The sequence below is a fragment of the Trachemys scripta genome, chromosome 20 (genome assembly GCF_013100865.1).
Source record: "Trachemys scripta elegans isolate TJP31775 chromosome 20, CAS_Tse_1.0, whole genome shotgun sequence".
Lineage (NCBI taxonomy): Eukaryota > Metazoa > Chordata > Testudines > Emydidae > Trachemys > Trachemys scripta.
The window spans coordinates 13,100,303-13,120,568 of record NC_048317.1 but is presented as its reverse complement, the minus strand read 5'-3'; the positions used below and the strand labels follow the sequence as shown (position 1 = coordinate 13,120,568).

Here is a 20,266-nt window from a genome sequence, read left to right as displayed (position 1 = left end):
CTTACTCACTCAAGTGGCCCCACCGACACCAGCAAGACGGTTTGCGTGGGTCCAGTGTGAATACGGGTTGCGCAATCTGGCCCAGGTGGGCTATGATGGATGGCGAATGCCCCTGGGCAGACAGCTTCAGACGGAGCAGGACCGATCCCTGGACTCCATCCGGAACTCAAACTGAGCACCCGACAGCGGGGCAGAGCACCGCCAAGCTGGCCCGGAGCAGCAGTCATGGCATCTGCCGCGACTTAAAGCCCCGTTTTCAGAGCAAAGCAGCTGAGGGATCCAAGCTACCCACGAGAAAAATCCAAACCCTGAGGGGGCTCCCGTAAGCCAAACCTTTGGAGGCTTCACCCCCCTGCAACTGCAAAGCATTAGAGCCAGCAGTTTCCAAAGCAAGGGGTCTGAACTGGGTGGAGGGATGAGCCGAGAACAGTAAACAACAGAGTTCCCGCAGCTACCTCTCGGCCCGAGCCAGGTGGTCCCGGGACAGCACACCTCTAGTGATCCGCCCTCCTTGTCAAGGTGACACCTGTTTATAGGCAGCCAGGTGCTGAGCACATTGCCAGTAATTCGCAGACTCGCGCATACCTCGTGCTAATATGGCTCGGTGACAAAGTGGTCTTTAATGGCCCATGAATCCCCAAGCAAGAGAAAAGGCTATCAGTTGCCACAGGACTTTATAGGGACTTAATATAAAAGGAAGCTAGAAAGGAGATTGCTCTGTGCTAGATCGCGTGGACGCGGTGCCTTCTCTCCGGGTCAGAACCTAGGGCGCACACACAGCTCACACACAGGGAATGCACTTCCTTGCATACAAGAGTCTAAGAGTCCTCCGGGTGGACCCCTACCTGATGGGGGCCCCTCTGCCCTGCGCCGGCCTCAGCAGCACCGTGATGGTGCTCTCCGACTCGCTCAGAGGCGACGGCATGTCCCCGTAGTCGAAGCTGGGAGCTGGAATGGAAGCAGAAGCAGGGGTGACTATTTTTGAACACGCATGCAGTGAGCTACCATCCCAAGGGGGCCGGCACAAGCTCTGACAGTTCCAGGGCCGTACCAGGGAGAGGCTACCGGAAAGGCCAGTCTGGCATTAGCTGTTTGTCAGCTAAGCAGTACCAACGGTCGGTTTCCCATTGGATTTTATGAATGATATTTTTGCCCACTTGTAGCACTTTTCATCCGAGGATTTCAAAGCACTTTACTGGCTGAGTTTACCGCCCTCCTGTGCAGAGGATCATTAGTCTACAAATGGGGAAACTGAGGCACAGAGTGGCTAATGGCTTTGCCTGAGATCAGACCACAAGTACAGGGAGTTGGTGACCAAGCCAGGAATAGCCTGCAGGAGTCCTGACTCCCATCCCCTCCTCTCCTCAGGATGCCGATTCCCTCCCAGTACTAATCGCTGAAACAGAATATCAGAATTGTAGCAACCCAACTCCAGTCTGAGGTCTGTAACCTTTGCAAGTGAATGACATTAATTACACAGTAATGTCCCTGGAACAGAACTCTGTCCGGAGGAAATTGGCTCCTGCACTTATCCACAAAGGTCCAAGCAAAGCCAAGAAGTTTGTTTCAAAGCAGGGCGTCCTGATCTTGAGCCAGGATTCCGTTCCACTGACTTGATGTGTGCCTCGCCGAACGGGTCAGGGTCCTGCCTGCAGTCCCCCTCACGGAAGTCTCTGAGGGCGCTTCCTGAGCCCACAGCAACTACATGAAGCAGTATCATGCTCGTGCTTGGAGGACGGCGCTCGGAGTCAGGACTCCTGGGTTCTATTCCGAACTCTGTCACCGATTCATTGTTGGACTGTGGACAAGTCATTTAAAAGCACCGTGCCTCAGGTTCTCCGTCTGTAAAATGGCTCGCCTCTACGGGGAGCTGTGAGGTGAAATTCATTATCCTGTAGATGAAAGGGGCTCTCTGAGGGCCAGTTATAGCGTGGGCTGACGGGGTGTGGTGCACTTGCAATGCCTGCTGACTGGCTAAGGCCAATCGACGTGCATGAGCCAGTCTGGAGCCAGGTCCAAATACCTATGGTTTCCTTCCACTGAGAGGTAAGCCTAGAACCCCAGGAACAAACCCCCCAGGACGGCGGGGAGGTCCAGAACCCCCCACCTCTATACTGGGCCAAACCAGCACCTGAGATCCCAGCGCCCCCTGAGCTTCACGCTGATTGTGATCGGCTTCAGCCCTTCACCTCCTGGGCTCTGACAAACCTGCTGCTTTCTGATTGCATGGACGGGCTAGTTCACTAAGAATGGCAGGGAGCGTGCGTCTACACTGCACACTGAGCCACGACAGCGGGACCTGGCTTTGTGCACTCGGTGTTTCCAAGCCCATGCTTGAGCATCCACACTGGGGTTACAACTACTGGACCCCGAGTCTCACAGCCCTGCTAATGTGGCCATGCTGCACTACGCAGCCCTTCTGACCTGGGTCTGTGGTTTGAACTGTGTCCACACTGCAAAATGCCAGGGCTTGGCCCTGAGCCTCAGCAGGACCGTCTCCAGCAGGCTCCTAGGACCCGGGTCCTGCGTGCTTGCAGACCCGAGTCAGACTGATTTGTATGTGGATGGAAGTGGGGCTTGGGCTCAAGACGAAGTCAGGACATGGATGGGAGCTGAGGGAAAGATTGCTCAGGAAGTGGGGGTGGTGATCCATGCAGCAGGGGGTGCTTTCCGACTCATCTAGTATTGAGCCGATCCCCCTGCACGGTACTCGGAAGCACGGTGTTGTGGAGGTGCTGTCCTTTGCACGAGGCAAGAAAAAAACAAGGTCATAGGAGCTCGTGTTCATGAAAATCCCATAGTGCTTTGCACAAGTTAGGGCGTTAACCAGAGAGTCCTGGCAAAATTCCGGCTCAGCCAGTTATGTTCTACCTCTTATTTCTCCCTAGTACCGTAGTCTTCTTTGCTTCCTGTCCTCAACTGCCCTGCTGCTGTGTGCTATTGACACAGTGGCCTCGTTCCAGCCCAGAGGTGGTAGCATTTCAGAGACGGAGGGAGGGTTTGCCACAATTCCAGAGTGTGCGAGGCATGTCGGGTTCCTTTGGGATGAGCGGCACTGCACAGATGGGAGGCGCTCATCATTAACTCGCAGTGCTGCGAGGAGTGGAAATGCATCTCCCAGTGACGTCCTCCGGCTGACCCCCTGTCCTCCTCTCGCTGCCTGCAGCCCCTGATTCATTAGCAATGGAGGGGATCCAGGTGACACTGGTTTGCAATTCCTGTGCCCCCATTAGGAAACATCTCACTCCATTCAGAGCTGTTAACAGTTACCCACAGCCGTTAGCAAACAGCCCTAAGAACTGCATGGCTTGTTAATGAAGCCCAATTAATCCCTCAGTTGTGTATTTCCAACTCAGAGACAGTGGTTGTTTCATTGCTGTAATCTCCCGCCAGCAAGTGCAGTCATTGCTGCGTTATGGGATCATCCAGAAGATACAAGCTTGTTTCTCCTCGGGGACGCCAGCCTCCCTCAGCGGCATTGGCTAGAGCTGTTGCAGCTCCTAACACACTCACAGAAGGTGCCTGGTTACACAAAATCCCTGGATTCAACTGCCTGGGCCATGGGGTAGCTGTGTACGAGTCCTAGTGATTCAGCCCCCCAGCGGTGGCACAAACCCGTCATCGTGGGCCTTGAGTGGCTGATCCTCCAGGGAAGGGAAACCATGCGAGTGCCAGGCATTGTAGACATAACTAGCTCCAGTGCCGGCCCAGAAGACAGCTCCATGGACGGGCAGCGCCACTCCCGTGCATGTCTTGGGGTGAGGCAGATACCAGCGCACTTAGCCGGACCACGCCCTTTGGCAGAGATGGAATTCGGCCCAGAAACTCCATGCTGAGCGTTTCTCAGGTAGCCAACGGGCTGACGTCTCAGAGGCGAGGGGTCTAGGGGCTATTTGATCCAAGCGGTTCCCAGTGCCTGCACCCGAGAGGCGCTCCATGAACACAGAACGAGAGGGGTGGCAAGACGTATCCCCGAGGGACGCTGGATACAAGGGCCTGCGGGGTGGAGGAGCAGCAGTTCCCCAGCATCATTCTCTGGGGCCTTTCGGAGAAAGAAGGAGGAAGCCCAATGGAGGGGCTGCCCACCCACTCTCAGGGGCACTGGTAACAAGGGCTGCTGAGGGATGTGACAGAACCAGTATGGACACTGGGTTTGGTCCACCGGCAGGAGCCGTCAGCCATCAAGATGAGCACCATCTCCCATCCATCCCTGCCCTGTACTGCTGGAACGCCAGAGAGGCTCAAAGAGAGGCACATCATTAACTTGCGCTGCTGCGAGGAGTGGAAATGCATCCAAGTAGGTTTTGCATCTCCCAGTGACATCCTCCGGCTGACACAGAGAACCTCTCTGTCCCCTGACCCCCTGTCCTCCTCTCGCTGTCTGCAGCCCCGATTCGTTAGCAGTGGAGGGGATCCGGGTGATGCTGGTTTGCAATTCCTGTGCCCCCATTAGGAAACATCTCACCCCATTCAGAGCTGTTAACAGTTACAGTCAAGCAGCTACACATCGCTGGAGCCACCTAAAGGAGATGAGATCTTTGCAAACAAGTGGAGATAAAACTTTCCTGCCACCCCAAGACATGGGGGACACTGGAGGTGCTGTGTATGCTACTACCAAAAAAAAAAAAAAAAAAAACTTTGGGAAAAGTCTTCAAACAACTTATTGGGCCCGTCTCTTCTGCCCCTCAGCACGTAAAGCCTGGAGCCTTACTCACCCTGGCTGGAACTTTCCGCTCAGCTCCCACGGTCGGGATGGGATTTTTAAGAGCTTGTCTCCCATTCAGCTAGCTAGCCGAGCAGCCAGAGTTTCAGAAGAGCCCCGCGTGTTGGGTGCAGACCAGCTGCTGAACTGGTCTGACCATCTGGCCCCAATGGGAGCTTCCGGGAGCGAAGGTCTTGGGAAAATGCCAGCCAAGGAGTGCAACTGTGCGGCGCTCAGAGGGCAAGAACTAACGCGTGGGGAAACACCTACAAAGCTTGCCTCCAATAGCTTGTCCAGGTATAAAAACATCCCCACTCTAACCTCTCTCACTGCAGTTCTCGAAGCGTGTGCCAGACGCCTTTGGCAAATGGAGACCTCACTCCCCTTGGCCAGCACTACAAGGCTAAAACTACAGCACTTTAAAGCTGACCAGAAAAGCGGTTGTTGGACTGAACACGGCCTGACCCAGGCCTCTGGCAGGGACAGCAACGGGAGTGGAATTCCACATTGGAGGGGAAGCGGAGGAAGAAACCTCTCGGGCCAGTGGTTTTATTTTCCTACAGGCCGTTCACCAGCCTGTGTATCAAAGAACACTCCGGAGCTCAGCCTCTTTTCTTCAGGGACTGAAACTTTATTTCTCCCAAATAAGATAGTTTAACATAAGCTGCACCTACAGACCACGTCCTTTCCCCTGAGCCGGGGTCTCCTGCAGGAGCCTATCTACTCCCTGCGGGTCTCACTCCCCAGCCCCCTGCCTGGGAGGTAAGGCAAGTCCCTCTACTCCCTTCTGCTGGAGTTTGCACCATCTAACAAGATGCACTGTCCTCCCCAGCACAGACAGGGTCTCTTATCTCTTCCACCTCAGACACCACTTCTCACTCTGGCAAATAATATCGGTTCTCCGAGCCCATTTGGGGAGCGCTGCAGGGCCGGCGGCCGCGTTCCATTTCTCCTCCTGCTGCCCACCTCCGGCTAACGGATTCCACCAGGGCCGCTCCAGTGAGCTAGGAAATGTGTTCCACCAGCACCCCAGCTCGGGTCCGGTGTAATGTAAACAAGGCAGCTCGGGGGCCGCAATGCAACTCAATTACCCAGCAGGGCTGTTTTCCATTTGAATTCTGACTGCGGGGTAGCCGGGGGAAGGGGGAGGGGATCGTCGGAGCATGAAGAATCCATTTCAAGGAAAGGCGTATTTAACGGTGCGAGCCCAGTGGTAGGCAGAGGAGAAGGGCGCAAAGAGACCCTGATTGTGCACTGTCAGTCTCCGGCTAGGGCTGACGCCCATCCTGACTGTCACCGAGCAGCCTGCCTTCTGACGTCTCTCTCTTGCCTCCTGGAAGGGCAGTGCAGATTCCTGTCGGATCGGGTATTAGCACAGTGGGGAAGCGGCTGCCGGTGCATGGGGCATGGGGGAAGAGGGTTCATTGAGGGTGCTGTGGTCAGGCAGGACGGGGTGCCCAGAATAAGAGATGGAGGAATTTCTCTTTGTGCAGCTAGTCACCAGTTCACATCCAAGCCAGAGGGGCACTGAACATTGGCCGAGAGCCACTGCGTGCCGTGGGTGGAGTGAGGCAGTGGGTGGAGTGAGGCAGGGGGTGGAGTGAGGCAGGGGGCTCCGTCTAGTTCTTAGCGGAGAGATAGTCACAGCACTAAGTGGCCAGCTTTTTGGCAACCCAAACCAAGAGGCTGATGACTGCATAGCCGTGAACTCCCTTTTCTCCCCGTGGCTGGTCCCTGCAGCTCAGGCTGGCAGGAAGCGGGCACTGCCACTCTCCAAGCTGTGCCTGTCTTGGGGAGAAACAGAGTCCCGTCTTTCCCTGGCACGGAGGGCCGCATTTCCCAAAGCACGCATGCTAAACAGTGCACGCAGCCGCGAGCTTCCAAGCCCCGGTGTCCACCTGCTGGCTTGCACGTTGCAGCGTGGCGTTAGAACGAGCAGTAACTTAGACAGAGCCTGCCCCAGCACTGTTTAAGTTAATGGGGGCTTTATCGCTGTCTGCTGGACTGAACCTCTGGAGCAGCAGGAATCCGACTGCCCCAAAAGGAAAACAAATCAGTGGTTACTCTGGGAAGTGGAAAAAGGGCCAGGGGAGAAGGGGGAGAACAGGATGCAAAGAAAGATCCAGTTGAGACTGCAAGGAGAACCTCGGGGAGGCTGATTTCCGGGGGTCTGGCCATGCCCCTACCCCAGTGCCAAGGCTCTATCATGCCCACAGTGGGTTGGGAGTTTGGGCTCACATGCCGGCATAGATACAGACACGGAAAGAGCAAACCATTTTCCCCTCCTCTCCAATGGGCCCAACCCTGCCACCCTCTCCCCAGCCCGAAGCCAGAGAGCCGGCATCTCGATAGCCTACCGGAGATGTTGGTGGTGATCTCGGTCAGTGCGGTCTGGCCGAAACCCTTGCCAGTGCGCGCCCGCACGGAGAACAGGTAGGTGGTGCCCGGGTGCAGGTTAGAGAAGACGTGGTAGGTCTCATTGCGGAGCTTGGAGACGGTGCGGCGGGGGCCTGGCACGTTGACGGCTGGGTCCGAAGACTCGATGCTCTGGTAGCTGATCTAGGAGAACACGAGAGACCGTGAGACAGCCGCCTGGCTGCCATCGCAAATGGGAGGAGAGGGGGATAGATAAAAGGGCTCATGGGGGAGCGGATAGCAGGAGGTCAGTATGAGGGGATTGTGCAGCAGTGTGTTTGGGTGGGGCATGCAGATCTGGTCCCGTGAGCGGAGTGCCCCTGCACGGAACACAGACGTGGGGAAGAGATGGGAGCAGTGCGGGGCTGCTTTGGGTTTTTTAAATATAGAAAGAGGCCTCGCCAATCTATCCCTAAAACAAGCTTGGCGTTGAATTTGAACTGGAGAAAGTGACCAGCTGGGAGCACTAGACAGACCCAAGACTGTGCAAGAGACCTGACAGCACCCTCTGCTATGCCACCCTGAGACCCACACACTGCCCTCCCAACACCCCTCCCCTGCAGCCCCCTGACATTCCAGCTCTGGGCCCCCCAACTGCCCTCTCTTGAGCAGAAAAGCCTGGGGAGAAAAGCCTGCGGGAAACCAAGGTCAGCTAGCACCCAACCGATTCATTTTTAACCTCAGACCTAGCAGCAGATTTGAACCCTTCTCTCCACACCCCCCAGGCTGGTGCACTAACCCACTGTGCCCCGGACCCATTCAACAGCCACCCACTCAGTTCCCTTCAGAAACCGGGCTTGTCCTTTTGCAGCTAAGAGCACATGCCGGGGCTCCGGTGTGAAAAGCCATTGCAAGGGGATTACAGGGGCATTCAAAGAGGGACACGCAGAGAGACAGAGATCCATTGTAAAGAGGATAAAAAGCAGGCTGGATCCCACCCCCCAAAGCAAGGGCTCGAAGGTAGCAATAACGATGCAGTAGCCCTTAATCTCCCTGATAGAAAACGGCGGCTCCCGAATGAAAAGCTGAGCCTCCATCATTCCCCACGCAGCACAGATCAGGCAGCCGCAGCAAGGGGAACGTAGATAAGGCATCAGCTTTTCATTTGTCTGTTTCCGCGCTCTGATAATTTTGTTGATGCCGGAGAGGCCGGCGCGAAGGCTGAAAAGCAAAGAGAGATAAGAGGGAGTCTTGCCTGACTGCGTTTGGGAGACAGAGAGGGGCCCTCCCGCGAGCGTCCCCATTCGGGAAACACACCGGCCACAATGTGACATTTTCTCTCCGCACTGAACCGAGCGGAAAGAGACGCCCAAAAAAAGTCTCTCCTCAATGCCTTGCTGAGAAAGGAACAAACTCTACCAACCGCTCCTGTGTTGCCTAACGCGCTGGGAGTGGACCGGACGGGTTGCCAGATGTCCCAGTGCCCAGCGAAACGCAGCAGTCTGGGGACTAACGCTACCCAGAACTTAAATGGTGCTTTGCATTCTCAAAGTACTGTATAAGCACTTAACGGATTAGTCCTCACTGCTGGCTTGGGAAGTAGCTGGTACTGTCCCCTGGGGACATGGAGACACAGAGAGGGCGAACGGCAAATTTTCAAGGGTGGACTCTCATTTTGGGCACGTCTGTGTTTGGATGCCCAACTGCAGAAAGGAGCTAGGTCAGATTTTCAGAGGTGCCAAGCACATGCAACTCCAGGCAAAGCCAACGGCAGCTGCAGGCAATCAGGCCCGCTGAAAGTCAGGCCCTGGGTGTCCAAAATGGAGGCACGCAAAATTACAGGCCATTTTGGGACCTAAGTGACTCAACCAAGGCCACGGAGTGCATCAGTGGCAGAGGGAAGATAAGAACTTGGACACTCTTGGCTCTATGAGAGCAAAACGATGTAATTTTTATGACTCTTTATTAGGCTTTGTACCAGGGCCTGGTAACTTTTCAAGTCTTAGTTCCAGGACTGGAGATTTGTGGTAACGGGATTACAGACATTTACAAGGATGCGCTTAGAACGTATCCGCGTCTCCAACACCCCGGCCCCAGGTGCTTCTCCCTTCCTGCTGAACAACGCTGCAGAACCTACCTCGTACTGGGTGATCAGCCCGTTGGCCTCCAGTGGCTCTTCCCACTTCAGGAAGATCATGTCCTCCAAGGGGGTGAAGGTGAGTGACTCTGAGGCGATGCCTCCGGGGACTAGTGACACAAAGAGAAGAACAAAGGAACAATGACATTCTGCAGGGGGACGCCAGTCTGTGCCGGGCGCTCGGCTTCGCTGAAAGCACTGCTAGTCAAAGAGGAGTTAAAAGCAAACAAGAACGCCGTCTGCATCATTATGTCCCTCCCGCCAATAAAACCCCACTCGCCTTTCAGACAATGCTGGGGGCACGGCTCAAGCCCGGGAGATTCAGCATTCGGGCTCACACACCTTCCGCCGGTGCAGCTCCTGGCCCGGACGGGGTTTAGGCTCTTTGGGGATTGCCTGCAACCCCCAGGCCTTTTGGCCCCCATCCAGCTGGAAAGCAAACAGCAGCCGCAGGGCGTTTTGACTATAAAGGGCCAGATCCTGAGCTGGTGGAAGGTCCATTGACTTTACCCCAGCTGAGGATGCGACCTGCGGCGTTCCCGAGCTAGGACACGCCGCGGGGACTGTAGCACGCAGGCAGGGCTCGCGCAGCAGCCTCCGGAAACCACGAGCTACATGGGAGCTGCTGCTGAGACACCTCAGCTTGCCCCCCGATGCCCACAGGTATAGACAGGCTTTGTGCCATCACTGCGACCTCCGCCAGCCCAGGGGGAGAACGCACCAAGCAGCCAGGGGCTGGACTCTTCCTGGGGCATTTGGAAAGGACAGTGTCAGTTCAGTGCTAAGATCAGGACAGCCCAGTGCTGTCTCTCTCGGCCATGTACGGGACTGTTGCGGGGTGGTCACCCCGCTCCTGCCCTGAAGGGCTTCAGACAGCCCTGGGAGCGCGCTGGGGCAGGGGAAAAGCTGGGCTGGTTGGGGGAAGCAGCCACAGGTGGGGCCACGCACCGACCAGGTCACACCTGGCCCTATAAGAGGCCTGAGGGCCAGAGGCTGAGAAGGAGACTCTCTCTCTAGCTACATGGAGAGAGAAGGACCTGGCTGCCTGGGAAGCTGAGCAGGGGACCTAGGGTGCAGCAGTGCTGGGGAAGGGCAGAGGGAGCTGGGGAGCTCCAGCCTAGCAGAGCCCCAGGCTGCAGGCCGAGGTGAGGGCCCAAGAAAGGGTCCTAGGGCTGCAGAGGCAGCTGGTCTGACCCCCCTTGCCGATGATGAGTGGTACAGACTGCCGTCTGCCCCGGGGGGGGCTAGATGATGACTGACAGTTGCCACTGAGGCAAGGGAGGGATGGGGGCGGTTCCCCAGGGAGGGGAGACCCAGACTAAGGGGGCACTGCCGAGGGCAGAACCCTCATCTAGAAGGGTGGAGTCGGGGTGGGGGACGCAGGTGAGGGAAAAGCCATGCGGAGTCGGGTTAGGGGGGCCAGGCAGAGTCAGGTTAGGGGGACGCAGGCGGGGGAAAGGTCGGGCGGAGTCAGGGCAGGGGGGCGCAGGCGGGGGGTTCAGGAGGGACACAGGGCCAGCGGCAAGCGAGACACCGGCCTGCAGAGGGTGCTCTGGGCTGGAAAAGCTAATTCCCGAGACGACCAGCAGGAGGCGCCGCGCCGGTGAGTCTTTGCTTCGCTACAGGGACGTTGAGGATGGATCTACAGCAAAGGGGTTCCCGAACCGCAGTGGCGCCACAGACGCACATTCCTACTTTGGCACCAGACCACCTTACCACAGAGGATACGAACAGAAAAGACTACTTTTCTATGGCTATGCAAGTATTGCTAGACCCAGGGATGCTTCTCCAACATCAGTATGGGCTGCTCAGGGAAGGTGCATGATGCTCACATCTTTAAGACCACAAGACTGTTCAGAGACCTACAAGCAAGGACTTAATTCCCGACCAGAGCGGTTAACACTGGCGATGTTGAAATGCCACTAGTGGTCCTGGGCAACCCAGTTTATCCCTTTCTCCCCTGACTCATGAGGCCATACACCAGCCACCTTGACAGGATCAAGGAAATATTCAACTGCTGGCTCAGCAGGTGCAGAATGACAGCTGAATGTGCTTTTGGTAGATTGAAGGGACGCTGGTGTTGTTTATTTGCAAGACTGGATCTCAGTGAGAAAAATATCCCAACGGTTATAGCTGTCTGCTGTGTCCTGCACAATATCTGTGAAGCAAAGGGGGCAAAATTGCCGTTGGGGTGGAGGGCAGAGCTGGAGCAGCTGTCTGCCGAGTTTAAACAGCCCGACACCAAGACTATCAGAAAAGCTCAATGCAGAGCTATACAGCTCAGGGAGGCTTTGAAAAAGCACTTTAACAGTGAGCCACAGTAAGGCTTGTGGTGGATTGCACTCTACCTAGGCCAGATGTTTGGGGGCCTGTTAGGAATTTTGTGGTGCTTGCTGCACATCTAAGGATATAACACTGTTAATGCTCCTCTTGATTTTGCACTGCTTGCTGTACATTTATGATGATTACACTGTGTTTGTCACTGATCCTAAGAGTTGTGTCACTCTGTACAGTAACAAGTGAGTGGGTGCTTTCAGAACAGCTAGGCACTCTGTGGTGAACTAATAAAGATGAATTCTTTTCCAAACAACAGAATTTTATTCAGTAACAAAATCCGTGAAAAGAAAAATCTGTGCAATTTAAAAGCAAATATTTTAAAAACTCAATAAATTAATAGAACAGAACATTTTACCTAAACATACAGCAGCCGTGGCTCTCACGGGTCAGTATATGTGATGCTGTGGTTGTCCTTAATTTCAGGCAAGGATTGCAAAGTAACTCCATGACCGCTTCACGGATATCTCTCAGGAGGATTCAAGGGACATCCCTGTGCACGTAAACAAACTGCTTGGCATCCCCCCCTCCCACCCCACCTAGATTAATGAAAAGTTGATAGCTGTGTCCTGCTAACGTGGGGGCACCATCAGCACATCACTGTAATGGGAAATACATTTACTCGCTTACCCGAGCTTCCTTCCCCTGCACTGGGCTCGCACATGATCGACTGCTGGGACTGACCAGAAAACAGATCCTGGCACATGGCATAGCTGGTCCCATCCAGTCGCATGTCCCCCTTCCTCCTCCACCGCCTCCTCGCTGTTCACGCCAGGGGCCCGGGACTCAGGATCCTCGGCAGTTTCTCTAGCGTGGGTGGTGGCGGGGTCTCCCGAAGTACGGCACACAGTTCTTTGTTAAAGTGGCAGGTCTGCGGCTCGACACCAGATCAACTGTTGGCCTCCCTGGCCTTCTGGTGCACCTGCCGCAGTTCCTTTGCTTTCACGCGGTGTTGCTGCTGATCCCTGTCGTACCCCTTCTCCTCCATCCCCAGTGCAATCTGCTTGTAGATGTCCACATTTCTACGGCTGGTCCATAGCTGGGCCTGCACAGCCTCTTCTCCCCACAAGCCCAGGAGAGCCAATACCTCCGGTTTACTCTAGGCCGGAGCGTGTCTGGAGAGGGTAGCCAGCGTGGTCAGACAATGGGGAGCTGCTAGGTGTGCTCGCCACGCTGGACAATCAGGAAACGGCATTTCAAAAATTCACACGGCTTTCAAGGGAGTGGGGGAGAACTTCTGGTCTCCATGACCGCCAGGCAGTGGAGTTCACAGTGGTGACCACAGCAGTCAGTGTCGGGCCTTGTGGGACAGCTGCTGGAGGACTGTTAGGGTCAACATCACTAACACAGCGTCTACACTCCCATTGCATCACCATCGGTACATGGACCACGGCTCAACATCGCTCGGGAAGGTGGTGTTGCTACGTTGGTGTACAGCAGTGGGGGCAAATTTTAGTGTAGACACATGCACACTATGTCAATGCAAGGCAGCTTACGTTGATCTAACTTTGTAGTGCACACCAGGCCTAAAATTTAGGTCCATTTAGGTACGACCCTCCGGGATGTGAAAAATGTACATCCTTGGGAGGCGTACATGAACCGACCTATGCCCCAGTACAGACACTACAAGGTCGACAGAAGAATCAGTTGTCTGCTGGGTTTGAACCCAAGAACTCTGGATCTAAAAATCGTGAACCTCTACTTGGCTCAGCAAAAGGGACGAAGGAAGTAGCAGACTCATGAAATTCTAGGCATACGCTGGCCACTCGAGAGGGACAGAGAGCCAGACTATGTTAACATGGGTTACATTTGTATTCTTCACTCTCCCAAGCCTGGAGATTGTGCTGTGCACTGCTCCGCCCAGTCTGATAAAAGCCTTGCGTGAGATCTGATCTGCAAACATTTTGGCAGTTTCGGCATGGCACCACCATTCCCTCTAATTAGCAATAAGAATAATAATCACCACCACAAACAGCAACAACAAGTGAAGACACTAAGATCGATAGTCACTCATTTAGCATGGATTTCTTTTTTCTCTCCCCAACCCAAGGTGCTTATTAAGGAGGACAGAACAGGCAATTGCTTTGCAGAGATCACAATTCATGAGTAGTATCATCTGCTGCAGGCGTTAATGCTTGAAAAATGCACCCTCTAATTTGAGACAGAGGGAGCAATTATACCCACTTACAAAAAAAAATTACACATCGCGCACAGGGACGGAGCTGCCGAAAGAACAGCACGGATGAAAAGTCCAAAAACACTATTAACAGCCATTAGCTGGGCCCTCCCGAAATTGCCTGTTTGAAAAGAGGCTTTTGGGTTGTATTCTTCATTAAGGCCATGGCTAGCTGTTTTGTTGAGCTCTATGGTTTGGGTTCACAGGGGCTTGAGCCATATACATTTCTTGCCCTGGGGTTCCACCTTAAGTTAAAACTACCAGGAAGAGAAAGACCTCAGTTAAAAGCCTTGAGCATCTCCCAGTTCTGCACTGAATAGGCATTTTCAGTTTTGATGCAAAGCTGTCGCTCTGCCAAGACTCACTGGAAACTCGGCTCAGGACGCTCTGTAAGCCTTGGCCAGAGATTCGACTTCCTAACAAAACCTGGTGAGTTTCTTGTGTTTTGGGGTCTAGCTGCAGATAATTGGTTTCAATGCATTTGCTCCTCTTCTGTCTGGGAGTGGATCAGGATTTCCCTCAACTCTATCCATGACTTGCTATCACTCCCCAACCGATTCTCACCCGTAGCTGTTTCACAGCTGTCTGGTTGTGTGGGTACTCAATAATCAAGGTGTGTTGGCCAATTCCTATTGGATATGGAGGTCATATGGAAGTGATTTTGTTGCCTGATTGGAGAAAGCGGACTCAAGAGTCGGGATCTCAGTATGAATACCAGACCCTGATTCAGAACGGAACTTGAACATGTGCCTAACTTCAAGTTCCTGCGTAACTGCACTGAAAGTCAATACGACGCTTCGGGGGTTTAAAAACCAGGCACGTGCTTAGGACCAGGCTGAATCTTCAAGCCACAGTCAAAATTAGTTTTTCATGAACATTGATCATGTCCATGAATATCTCGGCCAGTGAATGCGTTTGATGGGATACGCTCTCCTCCCCCCCACCCCGGAAGTGGCTGCAGGTGAAGGGAATTCAGTTCTTCCTTCGAACAAACGTCCACGGACAATTTTCTCGCAGCGTTTTTGCTCAGATCTAATTCCACAGCCATGGGACAGGGATCGCCTTACGTGCTGTTCGCGCCGTGCAAATACACTATTTCCACTTGATTTACAAGTTAATTGAATCCGCAGCGCCATGTCGTACACGTGTACACAAGACACTTATTAAATTCATGGAGCATTAGGGAAACCTTTGGGGCAGAGAGAGATTTTTTTTCCTCTTGGAAACAAATGCACAGAATTCATCTGCAAATTGAAACCGTGCTCAGCATTATGCAAATGCTCCATTTAATTACCAGCGTTTGGAATGCACCTGACGTTTCACCGCAAAGGACACTGGAGCACAGTCTTCCAGGGCACATTCCCCTGCTGCTGCGATTCATAACCCTCCGTGGCAGCCTGGAACTGCAGAATACATTACTTTCTCCCAGAGCACCTCTCATCTGAAGATCTCAATGGGCTTCAGTCGCCAATTAAGTCTCACAGCACCCCCTAGAGGCTGTTCTGATGCCACAGACAGGAGTGCAGAACATATGCAGACACACATATTATGTATTCTTTGTATCGCAGTAGATAGATAGGGGAGTGCGTATGGGGGCAGACAGATCATTCTGATTGCTACAAATAACACGCCAATTAATGCACAGTTTGGGGGGTTCAGTTATAATCAATAATAGCAATAACCACACACACAGGCAGACCACAAGTGTGCACAAAAAACCCCAAACAAATAATGCACACCTTTCACAATGCAATAGGGAACATTCTTTCACCATCCTATTGAATGCTGGATCATCCAGGAGAGATCTAGGTCATTAAATATGCTTCTATGGACAACAAGACCATCCAGGATTGAAATAGTTAATGCCAACAAAACATTGTAGAAGGGATGTATAAATTCACCCTTCAATGGATCGCCAATTGCTAACTCATAGGGACTTCCAAGGGAGGCAAATTATCCCACATCTTACTACTGCACCTTCCTCTGAGACATCTGGTGCTGGCCACTGTCAGAGACAGGCTACTGGGCTGGATGGACCGCGGCTCTGACCCAACCGGGCAGTTCCTATGTTCTGTAAGACACCAGGTTTTCCCGAGCTCTGTTCTGAATGCTCCCTCTCCCAGGGCGAGAGGTGCAGAGAGAACAGGTGTGTGTAACAGCTGGCTCCCTGCTGACTCCCTGATACTCAAGTTTGGGTTTTATTTTCAGCCATAAGGGTTTTTAAATATAGGGGATTCTTCCAGACACAGGGGGAAAAAAATAGGAAAAATTCAGGGAGCAATACAAGTGGTACGAGTTTTACATGGTCTGCGGCGCAAAGTCTGAGATACAAAATCAAAGCAGTATAAATCACCGTTTCATACCATTACAGGGACCCTCACTGCGAGCTCATCTGTGGTCGCCCCCCATCATCCATCTCTCCCGGCCCAAATCCACCACCCCGTCTCAGCCTCCTCACAAGCCTACATGGTCAAACCCGCCTCTGCGTCCGTGGTGCTCGTCGCCAAATGCGCCTCCCACGCATGGTCCTCCGGGCCCAAGTTTGCTCTCACTGTAATGGGTGCTCTGGGACAGAGGTGTCCTTTCCTCAGCTCCCCGGGATACACGCCTTGGATGGCTTAGAGGAATCAGAGCTGGCACCAGGTAGCCACATCATCAGTCAAGAGGTTGCCTTGTTTCTGGAGTCAGTTGAGAGGGACCCTTTCCTTTAGTATTTCTTTGCAATCTTGCTGCCAATGGTGGAATGCCGACAGCACTGGCTCACACATCCACACCCAGCTCCCTTGGTGCAACTCATCCCAAACTAGCACTACCCTCTGACACATCATTCCCAGCTCCCTGCAGCTCGGGTAATGTCCCTCCGTCTTATCCTGCCCCCCCCCCCATGCTCACACAGCTTTGCTGATGCCCCTCCAGCTATTCCAGTCCAGAGCCCACACGCACGCACACTACCTCTGCCGAGGACCTTCCGTCCTGACCTGTCACCCCGTCAGCTGTTCCGATCCGGGGTTTACATTTGCACAGGTACTGCTGAATCGGTGCAGTGATTTTCCAAGGCAGATAAATCAAACATCCAGCTAGAACTAAGTAGACTAGCGGAGGGGGGGAAAGGCTCATTTCACGTGTGACCTGTATCTGAATGGGAACTCAAATCTCAAGAGGCAAGACGCATTCGATCCAACCCAGCTGCCCTGCTGAGCGGCGCTGACTTAGTAATGTGCAACTATGACTGCTGCTGACAGCCGTATAAACACTGGAACACGGCAGTTTAAGTGAACTCTGGTGATTTTCTGAGTACCGGGCGCCATGCCGCCGCGCGTAGAGATTGCCGAAAGGGTGTGTGTGTAGCAGGGGAAGGTCGGCAGGAGTTTATTCTTCCATCGATTGTATCTTTAAGAGGCTTTCACTCCACGGGAATGGAGAAGGAGTTATGCTTTTGTTGTGCCAAAACTGAATCCTTTCACGAGCTTTTTTTCCACCCTCCGTAAACACTTTAAATAAAGCAACATACACACACTCACGCCTGCCTGTTAAGTACAAAATGATTTGCTCTCCTAAGTGGTGTATCGCTAATTACTCAACTATTTTACCCTTCTAGAGAAGAAAATGCTCCAAGCGTTTTGACTCGTGATAGCTCGAGGGATGTGGGGGTGCATGAGTGTTCGTAAGCACGTGTGCACGAGTGCGTGTGCACACGTGTGTGTGAGCGGGTGGGGGATGTGCATGCACATGGGTGTATGCACATATAGATGTATGCACGTGAATCTATGAGTGTGTCTGTGCATGTGACTATAAGTGTGAGTACAGTTATATGTGAATGTGGGCGGGGTGCATTCACACGTATGTGCCTGCATGGGTGGATGTGCGTACATGTAGCGGTGTGTGTGCATATGGATGTTTGCACACGTGTGTGGGGGGATGTATGGGGAGTTATGTGTGTGTAAATATGTGTGTGAGTACATGCACATCTTAATGTACGTGTGTGAATGTGTGTGCATGCACATGCATGTGTGTGCATAAGCGTGTACACATATGTATGTGTGTGTGCGCGCGCGTGTTTGGGGGGGATCAAAATCTCCCCTCAATGCTGCCATTATAGCCTCATTTCAAGGACTCCTCTCAAGACACCCAGGTCTATGCTGAGACCTTTGTGTAGACATGGCCCAGCATCTCCAGCCAACCGATGGCAGTGAATTCACATGCATCACCTTGTGGCTGGTCGCTGGCACTTAATGAACAAGCGGACGATCAATGGACCATCTGCTCCCTCTTGTTGGCCCCCCTGTGCACACACAGAACAGAGAGAGGGGAGGACGGGGACTGCAGTTGAAACTGCTCATGCCTGACTTGCAGGCTCAGGTCCCTGTTCCAGCATGTGCGAATGGTATTGACGGCAGCTCCCTCGGCCTCTGGAAATTTCCCTCCCGCCTCGAGATGAGCTCTGGTCATTGAGCTCCGCCTGCTGTCTCGCAACAGAGGCGTTTCATCACATGATGTCCTAGCACGGCCTTTGAGGGGATGAAGGCGAGTGGCACTACCTCTTTTTCTGTGCCATTGATCTCTGTGTGAAGGGGATAAATTAGGAAGCGGGAGTGGGGGTGGCTTGAACCACCCGTGTCTCATAAAAAACACTTTGCAAAGTTTGCCGCAACTTGCAGCCGGTTTCCGGCTGAAACAGGCAGCAGTGGGGAAGGCAAGTGTCAGAGGTTTCGCGAGTGTAGTAGAAAGGGGCCGCTTTGTTAGCTCCCAGGAGGCACCTTGAAAGGGAATCTTTCCTTTCCCTTTGATGGGCTGGACCATTACAGCTTCGGGTGCCTTATCTGCCAACCCAGAGCCCAGGCAGGAAAACAAGCCACAGAGAGATGGGCAAATACAGTTCCAGTGAGATAACTGACTCAAAGGTGCCCCCTTAATCTGTGCCATTTCAGAGGCGGGGGGGACATTTCACTTTGTAGCTGAGAAGGGAGCCTGACCCAGCACCCCAGGTGCAAACAGTCCCAAGTTCAGACCCGAATCCAAACTACCCAGCTGAGTCCTTCCACACGGGCTGTCGGCAGGGTCTGCGCTGGGGACCTCCAGCACTGACGCACAGACCACGTGGGGTAGCTCCATTAGCTGGCGACATTAGTAGGCTGTTATCTTCTACCAGGCCAGTCAGTAGGGGAGGCAACAAATACTTTGCCAGTGCATTACTCTCCCTCTGCAAGGATCCCAGTGCCAACCATTACCACAGATTACCACTGCAATGTGGCTACCTCTGGCGTAGAAGGCAGAACCCAAGTGAATCACCATACAGTGCACACGAGTGGGAGGAGAGGAAAGATTGACCAAGGACGACAGAACACAGCAGCTACTGTTACTAAAATGCCATGGGATGTTTACTGTCACTGCAGAGCAGATGGGACCCCATTTTTGTTTTGTTTTTTAAGGTCTCATCTGAACGGTGAACTACTCAGAACTCTGCTGATCTCCCTAGGCGGACTGGGTCACCCAGCCAGAAGCCCAGTTCTCCCTCCTGCTGGACGGGACCCACTCCCATTGGACGGGATGGAAAATACTGATGTTCCATGGAATGAAAACAGAGGGACCCTGGATTCCAGTGTATCTAGATGGGCCCAACTCAATGCCCAGGCAATGTTCACACTCCAAACACAATTGTGTTGTTGCAACCAGGTCACAGCACTCTGGATGGGTCACAAGAAACACAACTGCCCTGTGTTCGTAGAGGAGCTTATCCAAGCCAACACCGTGTGTGTGCACCTCCACCCGTCCTATGCTGTATAACCAGGTTTGTACCGGTGCCTTCTGGGAAAATCTGGGCAGCCATCTCACAGTGCCTCAGGAGCAGGGGATTCCAGGCATCTCTCGGACCGCCATGGTAAGAGGAGGCAACTGTTTTTCATACGGAACAACTCAAGTAGAGGAGCAACCCTCCTTGCCTCCTTCCCAACGGCATTTCCACCTCCACAACAAAATCCTTTCTTTGTTCTTTTCCACTCCGTACCTGGCAATTTCTTTCCCAATGACTCATCTAGGAACCTCCAGCCTTCCGCGGCGACATACAAACAGGGATATGCAAAAGAAGTTTGCTTCATGTCAAAAAAGCCAAAATAAAACACAATCAAGGGTCCTATTCTTCACAAACCTTCACCGCCGTCGTTAATTGCACGGGTGCTTGCTTGTTACAGATTTCCAGCCTATTTTTTAATAAGAATCTTGGGTTGCTCTTAGACTTGGAGGGCGGGACAGATACAGAAGGAGAGAAACTCTTTCCAGTTACAGTTTTTAAAAGTTTACCACATGGTGCTTGCTTGGGAAAGTGACTCGGTGAAATGCGTCCTGGGGCTCCATGATTATGGTATCTCCGTCTTTCCAGATCAGATGTGCCCAGTTTACATGACTATTACTATTATTACTTATTATTATTTGCATTAGGGTATGGACTAGAAACCCTAATAAACTCCATTGCGCTAGGCGCCTCACAGACACTTAGGATACGTCTACACTGCAAAAAAATGTGTGTTCTTAACTAGGGTTAGTAAATCTTAGTTCAAATAGCAGT

General features: G+C 53.1%; 1 protein-coding gene across 4 annotated transcripts in view; it reads right to left on the bottom strand.

The window, feature by feature from the left end:
* PTPRU (protein tyrosine phosphatase receptor type U) overlaps positions 1-20,266 on the bottom strand; it is a 275,704-nt gene that overhangs the window by 86,680 nt on the left and 168,758 nt on the right. For all 4 annotated transcript variants that reach the window (XM_034753847.1, XM_034753848.1, XM_034753849.1 and 1 more), the window contains exons 9-11: positions 9,195-9,304; positions 7,060-7,261; positions 846-948 (exon numbers count right to left, since the gene is read on the bottom strand). In XM_034753847.1, coding sequence (XP_034609738.1) covers positions 846-948; positions 7,060-7,261; positions 9,195-9,304 — 415 coding nt within the window. The remainder of the gene's footprint in view (positions 1-845; positions 949-7,059; positions 7,262-9,194; positions 9,305-20,266) is intronic.